Source organism: Anoplophora glabripennis, unplaced genomic scaffold (assembly GCF_000390285.2).
Source record: "Anoplophora glabripennis isolate ALB-LARVAE unplaced genomic scaffold, Agla_2.0 scaffold3, whole genome shotgun sequence".
NCBI classification, from domain to species: domain Eukaryota; kingdom Metazoa; phylum Arthropoda; class Insecta; order Coleoptera; family Cerambycidae; genus Anoplophora; species Anoplophora glabripennis.
The window spans coordinates 2189041-2206833 of record NW_019416486.1 but is presented as its reverse complement, the minus strand read 5'-3'; the positions used below and the strand labels follow the sequence as shown (position 1 = coordinate 2206833).

Sequence of the window (17793 nt, the reverse complement as noted above, 5' to 3'; positions counted from 1 at the left end):
TTTCAGATTTTCTAAATATTTTATAACGCCTAAAAATGTATGTACCGTGGAATTTTCGTGAATTATCACGTAAATTTCCGATGCATACCCGACACGCCACTGCGTCATGGGTAATGTATCTAGGTTTATGAATGACATATCTATGTTCAAGGTTAAAGTCACAAATTGTCCGCTCTCTGCTTATTATTAGAATTCAACTTTAGTTTGGCAAGTAATAAGCGAAACTAGACTAGACTGCTCCAGTACAGGGTGTATTACGTCAAATATTAAGAAGCATTTTCCTCATTCCTTAAGAATATTTTCTTTTACAAACATTTGCGCTTGAAGCTTTATTGTTTGAGGGTGTTAAAATTTTCAAAAATAAAATATCTCGTATCTCTAAATATAGATATTGAAACTAAATTTCGTGTACATAATAATAGAATAAAATAACATTCATTGTGAATAATTATATCTTGGCCAAACTAACGGCAGAAAGAAATCCGTTAGAAAAGGAGGATTACATGGATTACATAGTAGAGAAAGTAAACCAATTTTATCATTACAAAAGAAAAAAATAAGACAATGATGATTTTGTTGAATAATTTCTAAGAGTTTTTCAAAAATATCAGTTTCAATAAATAAGTTTATGTCGTTAGTTCAAGAGGGATCGCTCTTGAATTAATTGCAGCTGGTATTAAGCACAGAGGAGTTGGGGTAAAAGAATTATTATTTCTATGTACATTTATGAATAAACGTTAAATGACTATTTTTTATACCAACAATTAATTTCGCTAAATTATTAGCTTCACAGCTGTAATTTGGACAGGAAATTTCATTTTGATATTCAAACACTTGAGATAAGATTTAACAAAACGATTATCTATATCTTATGGAGTATTTTAAATACTTGAATAATTAAATAATTGTAACGTTTAAAAATTTTTGCGAATAAAATTCATATATTCGTTGTGTAGACCGAGCTACACAATATTATAGAGTGGCCTATTAAGAACTGTGGCACCCCTATAAAATTTTTTGGCATGCATAATTCTAATAATTTTTTTTTTCGTATACCTTCTAGATGTACATGTTAAACTAATTACGATAATCTAATCTGTTGCAAGTTTTTTTTCGGAAAATCATTTTAGAGATTTTTTTTAAACATTTTCACAATTTTAGACAAGACTAATATTTTTACAATTTTCGGAACATATGAAGACTCATTTATCAATTATCCGTTATCAATTTCTGACCTCAGTAATTGACTATTTTTTCAACTTCAGCATTTTTAACAGTTCCTAGATTATTAAACTGAACGGAACTTAGTAAATTTCAAATTACTATCCTGTAAAAACAATTTTTTGAAGTGATGCTGATTAAGCTACACAGTCAGATTTTTAAGTAAAATATATGTAGTGATTTTCCAAAATATCACAAAAGAATCACAACACGCTATGGATTATTATAATTTATTCAACAATTACATCTAGAAGGCCACAATATACAATAGATATGTATATACAGGGTGTTTCATTTCCGGTGTGCTAAACGAACACAGATGATAGTAATTTTGAGCAAAAAAAGTTCATATCGACATGTGTCCGAAAACGCCCCCCTGTGTGCTACACCCCTTTAAAGGGGGCCATTAAGACACAATTTTATTACAATATCTTGAAAATGCTTCGAAATAAATTAATAATATTTTATACAGAGGTACCATTTATTACGAGGAATTACTTTATCTAAATCAAATTGACCATTGATTTCAGAAGCGTCCCTACAGGGGCAAGCCAAGGTTCACAATCCGTAACTTTTTTTATTTGTCAAATTTGTAATTCTTTTTTCGAAAATCGAAATCCTTGACCATTTCTACATAAAAAAGATATACTTGTTTCATTTCGATATCTGCAACGGTTTTCCAGAAAAAGCCGATTTTAAATTCTTATGCTTCTACTGAAAATTAAACATTATAAAGAACATAGAATTCTATTTTCTCTACATGAAATAAGTTTACCATTTTTATCTAGAAATCGTCCAAGATTTTGATTTTCGAATTTGACAAATAAATAAGTTACAGATTTTGAACCTTGTTTTGCCCCCCATAGAGACATTTCTGAAAACAATGTGTCAAATAAAATATTTTATCAATTTATTTCGAAGCATTTTCGAGGTATTGTAATAAAATTACGTTTTCGGACATATGTCGATATGAACTGTTTTGCTCAAAATTACTTTCTCTATCATCTGTGTTCGTTTGGCACACTGGAAATGGAACACCCTGTATGCTGGAAATATATTTTTTTAATTTTTTTTGAAATATAAATTTTATTTTGCACGCAAATGGTACCTTGACGTTCTTGCATACTTAGTTTTCTCCGTTTTAGTGCAAATTAGGAATTTGTAATGATAATACGTTTAAATTAGTTTAGATTTAAATAATTTTACAAAAGAATACGCTTCTTCATTTTTGACACCGTTTGTATACATTTGCCCTCTCAGAAGACTAAAAAGTTTGAATTTGAAAGAAGCCTCACAAAATATACATTTAAAAAAAGTCGGAACTTCTCTATATTTCTTTTTTTGTATAAAGTTACAACATATTTTTTCAAGTAATTTTTAAAAATTACACTAAAGTTTTTTGTACTTTGTGGTTGAAAAATATAACGCATAATACATTATTTAGTTGTATTGCACATGCCAGTTGATGTCAAAATTGTTTAAAATACAGTGATTTTTAGTGAAGCATTCAGTTACTATTATGTATTACGCTAACCATACAAGTACATAAACCATTTCAAGAATTTCTGACCTCGTATCAACTTAAGCAACAAATTATTAAGCGAGAAGATAAAATGAGTGGAGAACGACAAATGCGACTCTGTTGTATGGATCACAATTTAGTTAAATGTCACTATATATTTTGTTAATATATTTTAATAGCATTTTATACACTTTCACCCATATTATAGGTATGTATAGTAGTGATGTTCGATTCGCAAACCCTGAATGTGACCAGGAAAAAAATAACTATATAAAACGCTGAAGTCTGTAATTTTTATAATCTTTAAGTATAGTGAAAGAAACATTAATTTATACAGAAATCAAGTCTTCGTTAAGAATTTTTTTTCATTAACTTTATTTTTTGTTGAACCATATTTAAAAATGTTGGGATATATTTAATGATTTTTAAATATATTTTATGTTAACATCTAAAACAATTCTTTCATTATACTATTTATAACTCGGTTATCTAAACTTATCTAGTGATTATTATTGTGATGTTAGATGTTTCTTTATATTTGTATACAAAAATATGTAAATTAAAAAGTTTAAGGTACCTCGATAATGTATTTTTTAGATCTACTATTTATAATTATTTAATATTGTAGCAATAAAATTTTATCATAAGCAATAAAATTTGTTTTATTAATTTCGTTACTTAATTACTTAATTGTTGGTAAATGGCTAATACAGAAATTTACGTTAAAAGTGAGAAAAGTAATCAAATTCCATTAGACAATTTATTGACTGTATAAAAATACATTTTATTATCAAGAATATCACAAATTATTGCATTCTGTATAAGGCACGGTACACTCAATAATATATAAGTAACAATAACGGATTTATAATATTTTAAGCCATTTTAATTGTTATACATCCCTTCAATTAAAAAATCCATCCTCCTGTAATTTCTGTGTTGCCACCAATCCTGCCCTCTTTTATAAAGGACAGACATAATTATTGCCACTAAGGGAACAGACAAAATAACAGCTACTATAGGAATCACATAATTAGCTCTGTTGCTCTTCTTCTCGAGAAGAGTGTCGATATTGGGAATTTTTGGATCTGGTTCTGGATTTTTAGTTTCTGCAGTTTTAGATGCAAGTTCATTGGGTTCAACAAATAGAGGTTTTTTTGGTATTGTGGCCTTTGTGGTTGGTTTTGTTGTGACAGAGACTGGTTTTGTTGTGCTATTCATCGCTGAAGTAGTTTCTTTTGAAGGTACATATTTGGAACTATCAGTATCATTGAAATTTACACCTTCCCCCTTTTTCACATTTTGTTTTACATCAATCTTCTTTGAGACACCTGCATCTAATTCTGGCTTTTCAAATACTGGTTTTCCTACCTCGTTATCCTTAGATCCTGTTTTGTTACTGGTTCCAACAGTAGACTGACCGTTTAAATCTTTCGCTGTTAATGTGTCATTCACTTTAGTTGCTGTAGTTTTCTCCAAGATTGTTACATGTTCTCGTCTTAAATGTGTTTTATCTTCTGAATGTTGTGGAAGCGCACCTCCTTCAGCTATTTGACTTGATGTATTTGAAGTAACATTACTGTGCAAATTCTCACGGGCTGATGAAAATGTTGCTAAGAGTAATATGTAACAAATTAAATTGCTTATATTATACATTTTCAATGTTACCCATTAATTATATTATATTTGAATATTATTTCATTTGTATTGTTTGGCCATTTGACGTACATTCACAAAACGTAACCTACACTTCTACATCAGCCAAAACTCAAAAAGAGTAAAATAAAAATATAAAATGAAGAAACTTTCCCAAAACAAAATTTTTGGTGAAAGACCAGTATGTTGGTAACACTTTATCAACAGATGAGTTCCTTTTACCTTAACTGAACTAAAATAATTCAAATTATAAGGCTACAGCTTTGATTTGAATGATTTGTTTTGCTCGTCAATATACAGTCCAATTTTTTGGAATGTAAATGTTTACAAGAAAGAAATTTTAATTAAAAAAAAAATGTTCTAATTAAAATTAATTAAATTTTTAGTTAACCGATATTTAAACCAACTTCAAACGTACTCGAATTAGTTCCTACTAATCTGAAGGTCAACATAGAACCTTTTGACTTTGACACTTTTGACATTGGACTATAACTAAATCCAAAATCTACTAAAAAGGTTTTTCAATCTTCAATCACTTCAATCAGTTCAATCAAAATCAAATCTAATCTCTGTTCTCCATTCCAATTTGTTTGCATTGCGAAATACCAGTCGATTTTTAAATAGTGGTGATATTTTTATATTGGAAAATTAAACCGTTTACCTTTCTAATAAAATTACTACCTTATAAAATAAATTCCAAAATGTATACTGCATCTCTTACGCATTTATCAAAATTAACCAAGGACGAAGTTACAAAATTTTTGAATTCATTCGATACAGTTTTACTAGATTGTGATGGAGTGTTATGGCTTGAAAATGAAGCAATTCCTGGTTCTGTGGGAGTTGTTAACAGACTTCGAGAAATGGGGAAGAAAATATTATTTGTGACTAATAACTCCACAAAAATTAGAGAAGAATTCGTTACAAAAGCTAAACGTATGGATTACATAGTGGAGAAGGTAAATCTATTTTATCATTACAGGAAAAAACGTAAGACGACTTTTCTAGGATGAAATAATAACAACGTCTTATTTAACAGTGAGTTTTTTGAAAAATATTGGTTTCAATAAAAAAGTTTACGTTGTTGGTTCAAGAGGGATAGCTCAAGAATTAAATGCCGCTGGTATTAAACACAGCGGAGTTGGGGTAAGAAATATATTTTTTTACGTATGTTTTTATGAACAAGCCCCAAGAATTTTTTTACTCAAGAGTTATAAATTTACTATCCTTTGGGCTATACTATTTTTAGATTTATCTAAATAAACAAAAATCAATAATTTTTAGGTAATTTGATGTTAAACATCAAATTATAATATATTTTTATTTTGGTATTAATTGTTTAAACACTTAAACACAATATAAACATATATCAAGTAAAAATCATGATTATGTACGGTTTGTTGTTTGTAATATCAAGGTGAAATTAACAATGAATGTTGACAACGTTAATGTTGTGTACTAATTTTTATCAGTAACATATTTTATTGTTTACTACCTTAAGTTATAGTTTTTTAAAGCAGTTGTTATCAACATTTATAGTAAACTTATTACTGTTAAGATTATTGAATCCCTTTTAACAATAGTAAAACAGAATTTTAAAATTGTAACAATTTAAACTTTTTGCAGCCAGATGTTCTCCAAAACAGTGTTGCACAGACGGTGGAAAATTTCCAACCGGATCCCGATGTGGGCGCAGTAATAGTGGGTTTCGATGAGCATTTCTCTTACAACAAAATGCTTAAGGCGGCTTCCTACCTCAACAAACCTAGCTGCCTGTTTATTGCAACAAACACAGACGAACGTTTTCCCATGAATTCTGATTTAGTAGTTCCGGGGACTGGTGCAATCGTTAAAGCTGTCGAAACATGTGCTCTAAGGGAGCCTCTGGTTGTAGGTAAACCGAATGCCTACATCGCAGAGGCACTCGTGAAGGAACATGGAGTTGATCCGAAAAGGACCATTATGGTTGGAGACAGGTAGTGCAGCAAAAATAAATTAATAAAATCAAGCGACTGCATATTATTTTTAATTTTAGGTGTAACACTGATATTTTATTGGGAACCCGATGTGGCTTCCAGACAATGCTAGTCTTAACTGGCGTGACGAGATTGGAAGAAGTGCTGCAGTGGAAGAAATCCTCTAAAAAGGAAGAGAAGGATCTTGTACCGGACGTATACTTGGAGAGATTAGGTGATCTATTAGAATTTCTTGATTGAGCAAAGTATTGCTCGATTTTAGCCTGATTTATTTATTTTGTATATTTAATACAATAAAACTGCAAGACAGTTAATAGCATGTATTATCTTGATAGGCATTTACGGTGTTCGTGTATGTAATAACTACATATTAAAAAATTTATTATTTTGTCATCATTTAGATCTCAAAATTTAAATTTTACTAAACTAGAAGTTAACTTTAAATCAATTGCAATCATTATTTAATATTTATTGATATATTTCTGTGCCAATTATATGGAATAAGGTTTAAGTTAAGTGACAATTTTTCGCACTAACTCTGTAAACATTATTATCAATTGTACGGTGTGCCAATCTTTATTAAATTCTCAGAATACATTAGTATAATGCATCTTTTTTATGTGGATACATCTATAAAACCGTTTGTGCAGGCAGACGTCATCTTAGAACAATTTCTGAATATATAAAAATATGTAACGTTCTTTGTGCTCATAACTTCTGAATGTATTGTTACGAATCAAGTACTGATTGAGAGCCACAGTGGACTGTTCTAACATTATATGAAAGAACTTGATTCTCCAACCAAGACTGGTGGCTTACATCTAATGAGCCCTCATCAAATTTTTCTCGAAGAGATGAATCAAGTCAAACTACATCACAGGTTTCAAAATAAGTAATATATAACGTATTTGTTATATTTCGGACCAGACTTGAACAGTTTACTCGATAACTAAGTACAAGTGTTGCGAGATGAACTAATCGCAAGTTCGCAAGTATCGAAATGTGCCCATAGTTTGTCCATCTCACAATCAACTGCTTGAAATAACTTTCCCAGTATAACTTGGAGTTGAATTAAAAATAATTTTCAAGTATCTCTTATAAAGAAATTATTTAATAAAAAATAAACATGTAGAAAATGTAACATATAGTTAAACGTAACAATAAATGAGAATTTTAATACACAAAAGGAATTAGTGCCTTTCTATTTTTAGGAAAGTCCTTGAATTCCTCTAGGTACCACCAATGGGTCAGTAAAATTGTCTCAATCTAAAAAAAATCTTGATCAATAATTTAAAATGGCATTAGCACTGTTGTGATGCGGCAGAATTTTATTAAACAAAAAAAAATATATGAAAAAACAAACTAAATTATATCCTCCTGGCCTATTTGTAACCATAAAATTGAAAGAGATAGTGATCGGAGCTGTAATTAGTATTTCCATATTTTTGAAGCCTCATTTAGATTTTTAAGAAAATATGGGGATTTATTGGTCAAATTCTGTATATAGTCGAAGAAATAAAGCATTAAAAACGGCCTTACCTCCGAAATCTGTGCAGTAAGATGAATCGTGATTCGTTAGAGCGTCTAGAAAGTTTGTGTCCCTGTGTGATCAATGAGAAATAAAAATTGCATTGGTGCATAAGAAAAAAGCATTAAAACTGCATCTCAAAGTTAAAATATGAAAAATGTATAACTCAGAAAATATTGACGGAAATTAGTTCAATTTTGCTACTCGGGGGTTTTTGGAGTCGTTCAACACGAATATCGCAACGGTAACATTCTCCGAGGTACCGATGTCATCTTCATAAGCTTTATCGAATATCTAAATAAAAAATTATCCGAAACATTTTTTTTTTAAAATTGGCGCTTTTAATACAGTTGGTAGTATTGATGAAATTTTAGGTAAGGACTACGATCACTGGCCGCTGCTTCCACATTTTACTCTTACATATATGCTAATATATACTCTTACACATACTAGTATATACGGATACGCTCCAAGTTATAGCACACACTCAAATAAGAAAAATTAAAATTGTAAAGATCTAAGTATAATATTTTTTTTTGAAAATATGTATTTTTTGTATTGAATAAATGTATTTTTATAATAAAAATTAATTAAGAATAAAATAGTTGTTACAGAAACAAGCCATCCTGGGTACTAGGTACCTCGAGGACCGTTGCCGTCGTGATATTCGTGTTGAGCGACCTCAAAAATATAATATTTCTTATGCACCAATGCAATTTTCATTTCTCATTGATCACATAGGGTCACAAACTACTTTCTGGACGCTCTAACGAATCGAATGCAAAAATCCGCATCACGATCCATCTTACTGCACAGATTTCGGAGGTTCAGTGTTTCATTTCCTCGACTAATAGAATTAATTAGGGCTATAAGAATTTAACTAAAAATTCCATATTTTTGTAAAACTTTTTTAAAATTTTAGGTGATTAATGTTATTTTCTTTTAAACCAAAAATCTTGTATATCTAGATTGTCCATATTTGGTAATCAGGACACGCAAAAATTATTTAGAAAACTTTTTTTCGAAATCATAAATAGTAAGTTCCCTATTTGCTATAAATTTTAGGGTAGCCACAAAGGTTTGAAATAATCATACATAAGTAAAAGCAATTAGGAAATATTGACAGAACAGATTTCTACTACGTAAATTGAAAAATTTTTGTCAAAATTTAGTATACACCCTGTTACATTTGAAGATGTATTACTAATACTACTGTTATTAAATCACCACAGCATTTTCAAATCTAAAATTTTTTACATGCACCTTAGTACTCACAATATCCACTTTAATGTTAAAATTAAAAATAAGATAAATATGCGTCTTTCGATTATGATTGTGTTTAATCTGAATTATATTCAAATATAATCCTGACGTACAAATTGATACTCTAGATAATGACGATAATGAATCAAATTATCTTTAAAAGAAATAATTGAAGTCAATTTAAGCAAGTAAATTTTTACCTGATTACTGAGAACCCAGATAAATACAAAAAACCATGTAAAATTTTTCCACAATAAAATTGTTAGAGCAAGGTACATCAAAATTTCTGCTGTTTGATGAGGAGCCGTAACGTAATTGAACCAATCACCGTGTGGTACTTTATGAGATTCACTTACTACATTACCTAAAATATAATGATTTGCATTATTAATTGGTTCAAATTTGTGGAATGTTAATGTGTTGTTTAACTGTTGTTTAATTTACCTTTTTTATCTTTTCTCAAATTGGCAAGAATTCTGGTAGCAAGATGTTGATGCCACCAAGCCCACATAAATACAATAATGACAGCAATATCTAATTTAGAAATATCGGCTACGTTGAAAGTTTCTGCCGAGAGAAATAAAACTAAAAAAAAGAAATGTTACATTTTTACATATTTTTTATGTTACTTTATCTTAAAGATATTAAGCAAATCAAATTGATTCTAAAATATTTAAATTAAATGCCCTTGATATGATGATATTTATCAGTTGCCTATTAATTATTAGTTAACAATGGAAAAAGTGACATAACGCATACAAAAATTATGAAGAAAAATCTACAAATTCTAATGTATTCAAAAGAAAAATCTCATCTCAGATGCAAAAACTGTTATGCAAAGACATTTTCAAGGCATCAATAAGAATTCAGCATCTAAAAAAATAAACCAGCAAATGTTTAGGTGCATAATCATTTTAGTAGTTTGTAACATTATTTCTGAATTTGTTCTTTTGGATTTCTTTGATTTTGAATCTAGGTAATTGATAATACTCTTTGATACCAAACATCTAAAGGAGTTTTTGGAAATTCATTGTCATATATGATCCGAGAAACTATTTGTATGAAATAAGAAAACCACCCTTGATACCTACCATTTTTTTTTAACAGATAGCACAATCGAGGTCTAATCAAGTTAAAATTTAACACGTTAAAAAAAATTTAATAACAATTTTTTTCAAGTCAATGAAATTATGCATAATGAACTTTTTAACCTTAACCTCTACCGTATTATCATAAAAAGTCAAAATGTTACTATAATGAAAACAAAGATAAAAGTATATGCAAAGAAAAAATTACTTACTGTTTGCAAATTTTGGAGCTTCACAAAGTATAGCCAGCACACAACCTGGGTAATGGTAAAGGCCCACCAGATAATGCGAAAGGCACATTTCACCATGTTTTCCAAATACAGATACATAATGGGTGTCATAAAATCTTCGAAACACTTGCAGCGTTAGTAAGGTTAATGCTATATATGTTTTTGTAGCGGAAGCTAAAATACAGGTCATAAATTAATATCAGAACTACAAAATATTTGTGTGGATTACTGTGAATGTAGATTGCAAGAGTTTTGATAAATTTTTCCTTTTATTATGCATTAATTATTAAATCGATTTTACCTATTCTTAATTATTTACTAAATAAAAATTAAGTACTTACTAGTTGCCACTCTATCTTCACCACACGTTATATTTAGAAGTTGTATGAACCACTTTGGTACATCACTGTTAAACATATAAGTACTCGTTACCAAATAGAATATGTATGGAAAAAAGTAAATGGCAAACATATAGAAATGTTTGAACCATGATTTAGGAACTTTAACTACGATCTTTGACACTTTGTTTTTCACGCCGAATTTTCCATATCTAAAGTTTTCCACAAAAAAAATGGGCAATTTACTTTCCAATGTATTTAGTAGGCTACTTCCTAGTATGATTGTTGAAGTCAAAAATGAAAAACCCAGTAAAATATAATTCATTGTTTCAAATGTTTGAAAATTAAACCAAATTTTAAACAATCTACGTGAACTCCGGTTTTATTTTTTCAGTACACAAACGCAGCCACATACACTCAAGCCAATTAAATGAACTTTTACCATCTTGACCTACAATTTTATTTTTCATATCGAAATTTTACTGGAGAGGGATTGTCCGTTAATCTACAAACAGATCATCCACAAACAAATCAAAATCATAATGTGACGTGAAGTTAAAAGTAGGGTTAAGATCAAGGATTTTAAGATCACATCACGTCACCCTACCGAAGGATAGAGGCAGATAGAGTGACAAAATATACTGTTAGAGATGTGTAAACTCATGAACGAATTATATGTAATTCAAATGATTATGAACAGGATAAGGATAAGCTAATTATCTTCTTTGCTATAACTATTATTCCGTGGTGAATTCGTTATTCGTTCATCAATTGATGCACATTCAACGTCTAGTCACATATTACTAACAAAATGTGGTCTAGTTCACTGACACTGAACTAAATGATTACCGTTTTACTTCTTGTTGCTGCACATAGAGAAAAGAGTGAATGAAATAGTCAAAGTGGTATCAGACATTTTAATACAATTAGGTAAAATCATAGATTATTTATCTTTTTCTATGGATAAAATACCTACATTATTCCAATCTCTTTTTCATTTATTAAAATGGAATGCTCCTATTTTTCATGCAGTGCCATCTATCGCTCAAAAACTACACGGAACTATTCGAGAATTGCTTAATAACTAGCCAACTGTAATATTTACATATTCGCTGACCCGTTAATTGAGCTACTTACAAATAGATGGCGCGGCATATTATTAAAATTGGAAAATTTTGTTCTGACACAAACATTAAACTAAGAAAAAGTTAGGAAAATTGAAATTCTAAATCAGTTTTTATCAAATTTTTACTAATTTTCTTCAATTTTCAAATAAACAGTTTGATTTCAGAAAAACCAAAGATATGAAGATTACATCGTTATCTGTGTTAAAAAAATTTGAATAATGACCATGTATTCATATCATTTCTTGAATATTTTTTTGACATAAATTTTAACTTAATAAAGATTGATCACTTCTAGGACAAGGTTAACCATATTTCAAGTGTCTAGTATTTTAAACTTATTTAATTTTACTTTGCACTTATAATAACGCATAAGTTATTTTAAATATGTTGCTTATAAATTTGCTGGACAGGATGACTAAATATTTTTAATAGTGATCGATCTATATAACAATGGACAGATATAAAATATTTTTTGTTAAAAGTTTAATGATTCTTATTTCGTTCTTCTATTCTTTAAATACTACAGACTTAAACAATTGGAACACCTATGACAGGAACACATAAGTATTTAACTGTTTTACAAGTCCTTTTTAATGTGAGCCAAATATAAATTTCACTTATTAAAGCGGTGGCACAAATAATGACCATAATGAAATAATCTATGACTGTAAATAATTTTATTTATGGAACATATTAAAAAAACTTAACATCGCATAATGTGGAAATAGTTTGCGAGTATAAAACTCTTCAAAAAAGGCTTATGTGGAACACGGAAAACAAACAAGAACACTTTAAGAAGGACAAAATGGTCCAACTTCCGACTTATATTTTATTGTCAATTGGAAAATAGTTAATTACATAATTGCGTCTTTCGCTATTAAGTGATGTCACCACATACACATAGGAAGACCATACTGATAGTTTTGTTTAACAGATTATAGTGTTTTGTTCCTAGAGCACTCTAAACCAGTTTAACAGTTAGACGCTTGCATATTTCAGTATAATGCTTATACGAGGTTCAAAATACGCTATTTACAAATAAATGCGATTTTTTATTAATAAAACCACTACTGCACAATGGAGATTTATTTTGCGAAATTTTTACAAACTTTTGTTTTAATTTTTCTTGTAGGTATAACTAAATATTGTCCATCAGTTGTACCAAATAAGTTGTTAGATTCTTCTACAGTTTCCATCTGAAACATCATTTGTTGGTATTTTTTCATGGTTATTATGTGAATCACTTGTTAAATTTGATTTATTTAGTATAGCCGAATGTTCTTTCATCGGTAAAGGAACACCTGACAAAATCGAAGCCATACATTTCTTTTTCTTGCCTTTATCTTTCCTTGGTTTGCGATCTTTCTTTTTTGTTGATCTATTATGGATGTTTAATATGTGCCGCCTTAAATATTTCTAAAACAAAAATTTATTATAATACATACTTAGTTTATACTTGAAGTTCTCAAATTACTTTTGACTTGAAAACTACATCACAACCTTCTTCAGTACATTTTATTCTAGGTTCATCATTTTTCTTTTCATGATAAACAGAAATATGAGACTTCAGGTTTTTCTTGTACTTGTAACTCCTATTGCAGTCTAGGTATGGACAACGGTAACTATTTCTCTGACTTTCTTCTATGTGAGACATTGAGTGAAATTTTAAATTTGATTTTGTTGTAAACACTTTATTACATATAACACATTTATGATCTGAAAAAAACTGTTAAATATACAACGTATAGGTATTATTAGTGATGGGACTACTCAAATGAAAATTATCGATTATATCGATTATGAAAATCTCTCGAGATATCTAGAGTGATCATATAAATTCATTCGATTATTCGGAGACGAATGACAGTGGCCACAGGTGGGCCACAGCATTACTTACGTCAATCGTCATTCGTCATCACCGAATAACACAAACGCACTGCTCGAGCGAGAGCGCAGGTATTTCGATTATTCCAGAGCTCTAACGAGCTACAAAATCTCGAGATAAGACGGCCGAGAGGATGGATGGGACAATCGAATATCACCACATAAAAAAGATATGCAGTAATTTTACGAGTGGCACCGCGCGGTTTTGAAGGGCGGTTTAGAAGGGAGCTTTATTTAGCGAGGATAGAAATTCATATGAATGAAAATAATACAAAAATTATGTTTTCTATATAATAATATTTTTTCAAAAACCCAAACAATGGATCTCTTTAGGCGGCGACTACTCATTTTAAACATAAGCTGATAAACCACTCAACTGACAACGAAGAAATGCCGCAATACGAGAAAGTCAATCCATTTACCTATATTATAGCGTCAACATGTTTCGCATATAATTTGGGATAGATCGGAAATTTTCGAAGTAGACTTTCGATTATATATCATTCGAATGATCATTCCATTATAAAATTAATTCGAACGGTAACCTCTCGATTATTTAATTCATTCGATTATTCTCATCACTACGTATTATAGAAAAATGTATATAGTTATTGAAACTATGAACGTCAGATTTGGTGGTAGTAATTAAAATGTACATCCCCACCTATTTTTTTTATGCTGCACGATTTTTTTCTATGTTGACAGAATAATGTCCATCTGTTAAAAACAGATCCACAGTCACATGTATAGGTTTTGTGGTTGCTTTTGTGCTTGTTATACAGATGGACTGTTTCAAAAGTAATATTGCAGATGGAGCACCTATTGAATTGAAAATAAACATCATGAAAACTAAATTATTTTTTGCATGTTAAGATTCCTTCAACTTACTTGAGTGGCTCCTCTCCTCCAGTATGTAAATATAAATGATTTTTCAATTGTCGTTTCTTTTTAAATTCTTGCAAGCAAAGTGCACATTTAAACAAACTGTTACTGATATTATGATGTTGATTTGTATGTTTCTTTAAACTATACTTATTATTAAAAACTAGTCCACAACCACTAACCGTGCACATAACTTCGGATGACTTGTCATGTACAAAAGATTTATGTCGTTTCAAATGAGCAATATTTGTATAAGCCCTTTCACAATTTTCAACGTCACAGAAAAATGGTCTCTAAAAATCTATATCAGATAATTTGTTCATTTTTATTATCGGAAACTTACTTCACCAGTGTGTTTCCTTTTATGTATTTCTAGTCTACTTAGTTTTGTATATTTAGCGTTACAACCATTTTCTGGGCACTTATATATGTTATTTTCACATGAATCCATTTTCATAAAAAAGAAAACTAAATTTGAACACAAAAATTGCACGTTTTAAAAATTTGATTACGTGCCAATAAATTTGAGGTTAATTATTCGTCTTCCTCTTCGGTACAGCGTCTACATGAGTAGTCATAATAGCTACTTACTATATGATAAAACTACTAAACATAGAGCTACTTACTATATGTTTTGTGGCTACCACCAGCCAGATTAGTAGTTGCTTTGCTTATATGTTTTGTGTTTGTGGTTTGGTTTTTACAATCTTTGTAAATGTAATTTGTAGTAATAATATATACATAAACAAACATAGGGGCTCTTAGTGGTAGTGAATTTTTAAGAAGTTAGTTTTAAATTGAAATAAATGATATAATCTGAGCCTGTGGAGAATAATGCATGTTTTTCGATAAATTATAGGATTACTTACCTAATTTTTTTCTTGGACTTGAACATATAGCTGTACCAGCATAATGGATGAAGTAGACAAAATAATAATAGATTCACTGAAGCATTTAGAATGGTACGAGATTTCCTGTTAACCAATATGTAAGGTGTTTAAGTTGTGTGATTTTAGTGATTTCTGCGATGATATTGAACATTTGAAACAATTTGATGCGGATATGGTGGTTTCAGCTATATCAACCTGTTTAGAAGCAGTTACGCCAGACTTACATTTACCAAAAAAACTACCCCCGTCAATGAGTGCCAGACTTAATATTGCGTCTGATTTAGCACAACATATAAAAAACTTAGGTTTTAGAGGTGATATGGGTTATCAGACCATTTTATACTGTAATGAAGTGGAAGTGCGTAGAGTTTTAATGTTTTTAATTGAACGATTACCTAGAGAAACTATCAAAACCATACCCATTGAACAAACTGGTTATGTCCCAAGAATAGTGAAGAAGATTGAAGAGAATGTAAAAAATTCTTTAAAGCAAATGTGGATTCCTTCATCACTTTTACATTTCGGCATAAGGGAATGTGATGGTGGATATTTAGTTAATAGTTTAGGAAACAGCTGTCCGCTTCAAACCACAAATTTAGTTATTCCTGATTCAAAAATTAATGATGAAGGTTAATATCAACCTCTGTTCATTTGATTTACATTATATTTTAAATTATTTTCAGCTTTAAAAGAATATTGGATTCATAACATTCCCGATGTTACTAAGCAATGCCCTGCAAGAAAGTTGATTCCTTCTTTGCTTTTCAAAGATAATGAATTTGTAGGAAATCCTGATTTGTTAATTGCTATTAAAAACCAACGTGAAATTGTCACAGTAGTGGAGGCGCCTACTAATATAAAAATAGATTTATCCTCTGACGAGGTTCAGAAAGAGATTACAGCAGAAATAAACATACAAAAACCATCAGAAAATAAAATGGACGGCCTCTTAAAAGAAGTGGAAGTAATTAAATCACAATTTCTCTCACTACAAGAAGTTATTAAAAGTAACGAACTTCAGCTCTCTCAGGTAATGTATCGACACTATTTTTTGTATAAATGTGTTGTATATAAACATATTTCACTTTGTCCAGCATTATGTAGCTTAAATTGCTATTAGATAAATAGGTATAATATTTCATTTTAGCTTAGAAATATGAAAAGTGAAGAACAAGAAGTTTTAAAGGACACATTGTCAAAGATAAAATTGAAAACGAAAACTTTGGCTGTAATTAACAAAGAAGAAAATATGGCAAAGTTGAAAAATATTGTTCAGAATGCGAGTGACCGCCTTGTAGAACTGGCTAATCAATGGAATGAAGTGCAGACTCCTCTTTTAGATGAGTATAGATCTCTACAGAACACTTTAACGACAGAAGAAATAAAACTGCAAGAAGAACAACTGAAATTGAATAATGCTAAAGAGACTCATCAAAAGCTTATAGAGGATTTAAAAGAAAAATCAATTTTGGAGCAAAGTTTAATGGAAAAATGTCAACAGATGAACAGAAATAACAATAGGTGAGTAATATATCTTAAATGTGTACTTTAAAGTATGATATAATTTTTATATGTATTGTTTATAGGTCAGCATATACGAGGAGGATTCTTGAAATAATCGGCAATATTAGAAAACAGAGTAGTGAAATTCAAAAAGTGTTGAAAGATACGAAAGAGACCCAAAAAGAAATAAATAGTCTAACTGGACAAGTTGATAGATCTTTTACGTTATCTGAAGAACTGATATTTGCAGTAAGTAAATTTACGTTTTCTTGGTGGAAAATGGAAGTAAATTTTAATTCAGTTTATGTTTAATATAAACAATTATATCTAGATTTGTTTTAGGATGCCAAGCACGATGAAACAGCTAGAAGAGCATACAAATTATTAGCTACATTAAGAGATGAATGTAGCAGTATATTAAAGGCCGTTTCTGATTTAGGACTGGCTGAAAGAGAGTCCAGAAATTTGCAAGAGCAAATCGAAACTGAAAAGTCGAAAGAAGTTGCTGCTAAACTCAATCGTGTCTATACCGATTTGGAACAAATCCAAAAAGAAACTCAAATTTTATTAAAGCAGACTTAATTTTATTTATTATTCATTGTTGGTGAAATGTACACCATAACAATACTGTATAACGATATTATCTGAAAAGTAAAATAAACACGTTCTTTATAGACCTTTGCAT

At 29.8% G+C, this 17793-nt stretch overlaps 5 protein-coding genes across 5 annotated transcripts; 2 read left to right on the top strand and 3 right to left on the bottom strand.

Annotated features, from left to right (window-relative positions):
- Positions 1 to 3484: 3484 nt before the first annotated feature.
- LOC108917487 lies at positions 3485 to 4553 on the bottom strand. Its single transcript, XM_018724117.1, has one exon. It carries the CDS (start codon positions 4397 to 4399, stop codon positions 3629 to 3631), a length of 771 nt encoding a protein of 256 aa, XP_018579633.1. The 5' UTR covers positions 4400 to 4553; the 3' UTR covers positions 3485 to 3628.
- Positions 4554 to 4861: 308 nt separating this feature from the next.
- Positions 4862 to 6976, top strand: LOC108917471 (glycerol-3-phosphate phosphatase). The gene is made up of 4 exons (XM_018724092.1): positions 4862 to 5358; positions 5408 to 5545; positions 6026 to 6375; positions 6435 to 6976. The coding sequence occupies exons 1-4, from the start codon at positions 5101 to 5103 to the stop codon at positions 6613 to 6615; spliced, it is 927 nt and encodes a 308-aa protein (XP_018579608.1). The 5' UTR covers positions 4862 to 5100; the 3' UTR covers positions 6616 to 6976.
- A 490-nt stretch (positions 6977 to 7466) lies between these two features.
- Positions 7467 to 11596, bottom strand: LOC108917481 (polyprenol reductase). Its single transcript, XM_018724104.1, has 5 exons — positions 10826 to 11596; positions 10467 to 10658; positions 9611 to 9751; positions 9367 to 9530; positions 7467 to 7641 (listed from the first exon to the last, which is right to left on the bottom strand). The coding sequence occupies exons 1-5, from the start codon at positions 11145 to 11147 to the stop codon at positions 7549 to 7551; spliced, it is 912 nt and encodes a 303-aa protein (XP_018579620.1). The 5' UTR covers positions 11148 to 11596; the 3' UTR covers positions 7467 to 7548.
- Positions 11597 to 13019: 1423 nt separating this feature from the next.
- LOC108917382 (transcription factor IIIA) lies at positions 13020 to 15229 on the bottom strand. The gene is made up of 5 exons (XM_018723943.2): positions 15059 to 15229; positions 14722 to 15008; positions 14498 to 14652; positions 13424 to 13665; positions 13020 to 13365 (listed from the first exon to the last, which is right to left on the bottom strand). Exons 1-5 carry the CDS (start codon positions 15170 to 15172, stop codon positions 13123 to 13125), a joined length of 1041 nt encoding a protein of 346 aa, XP_018579459.1. The 5' UTR covers positions 15173 to 15229; the 3' UTR covers positions 13020 to 13122.
- A 158-nt stretch (positions 15230 to 15387) lies between these two features.
- On the top strand, positions 15388 to 17782 carry LOC108917811 (coiled-coil domain-containing protein 22 homolog). The gene is made up of 6 exons (XM_018724574.1): positions 15388 to 15677; positions 15732 to 16234; positions 16289 to 16635; positions 16753 to 17126; positions 17192 to 17357; positions 17451 to 17782. Exons 1-6 carry the CDS (start codon positions 15628 to 15630, stop codon positions 17688 to 17690), a joined length of 1680 nt encoding a protein of 559 aa, XP_018580090.1. The 5' UTR covers positions 15388 to 15627; the 3' UTR covers positions 17691 to 17782.
- Positions 17783 to 17793: the final 11 nt, after the last annotated feature.

Bases quoted from the DNA above. Each gene is read 5' to 3' on its own strand.
- LOC108917481 (XM_018724104.1), bottom strand. From the start codon at position 11,147: ATGAATTATATTTTACTGGGTTTTTCATTTTTGACTTCAACAATCATA. The intron at 9,531-9,610 runs GTAAATTAAACA...ATTATATTTTAG, and splicing joins TTTGAGAAAAGATAAAAAAG to GTAATGTAGTAAGTGAATCT. The intron at 7,642-9,366 runs GTAAAAATTTAC...GATTTTTTTTAG, and splicing joins TCTGGGTTCTCAGTAATCAG to ATTGAGACAATTTTACTGAC.
- LOC108917487 (XM_018724117.1), bottom strand. From the start codon at position 4,399: ATGTATAATATAAGCAATTTAATTTGTTACATATTACTCTTAGCAACA.
- LOC108917471 (XM_018724092.1), top strand. From the start codon at position 5,101: ATGTATACTGCATCTCTTACGCATTTATCAAAATTAACCAAGGACGAA. The intron at 5,546-6,025 runs GTAAGAAATATA...AACTTTTTGCAG, and splicing joins TTAAACACAGCGGAGTTGGG to CCAGATGTTCTCCAAAACAG. The intron at 6,376-6,434 runs GTAGTGCAGCAA...TTTTAATTTTAG, and splicing joins ACCATTATGGTTGGAGACAG to GTGTAACACTGATATTTTAT.
- LOC108917811 (XM_018724574.1), top strand. From the start codon at position 15,628: ATGGATGAAGTAGACAAAATAATAATAGATTCACTGAAGCATTTAGAA. The intron at 15,678-15,731 runs GTACGAGATTTC...GTGTGATTTTAG, and splicing joins TCACTGAAGCATTTAGAATG to TGATTTCTGCGATGATATTG. The intron at 16,636-16,752 runs GTAATGTATCGA...ATTTCATTTTAG, and splicing joins ACGAACTTCAGCTCTCTCAG to CTTAGAAATATGAAAAGTGA.
- LOC108917382 (XM_018723943.2), bottom strand. From the start codon at position 15,172: ATGAAAATGGATTCATGTGAAAATAACATATATAAGTGCCCAGAAAAT. The intron at 14,653-14,721 runs GTAAGTTGAAGG...TCAATTCAATAG, and splicing joins GGAGGAGAGGAGCCACTCAA to GTGCTCCATCTGCAATATTA. The intron at 13,366-13,423 runs GTAATTTGAGAA...TTTTTGTTTTAG, and splicing joins ATGTAGTTTTCAAGTCAAAA to AAATATTTAAGGCGGCACAT.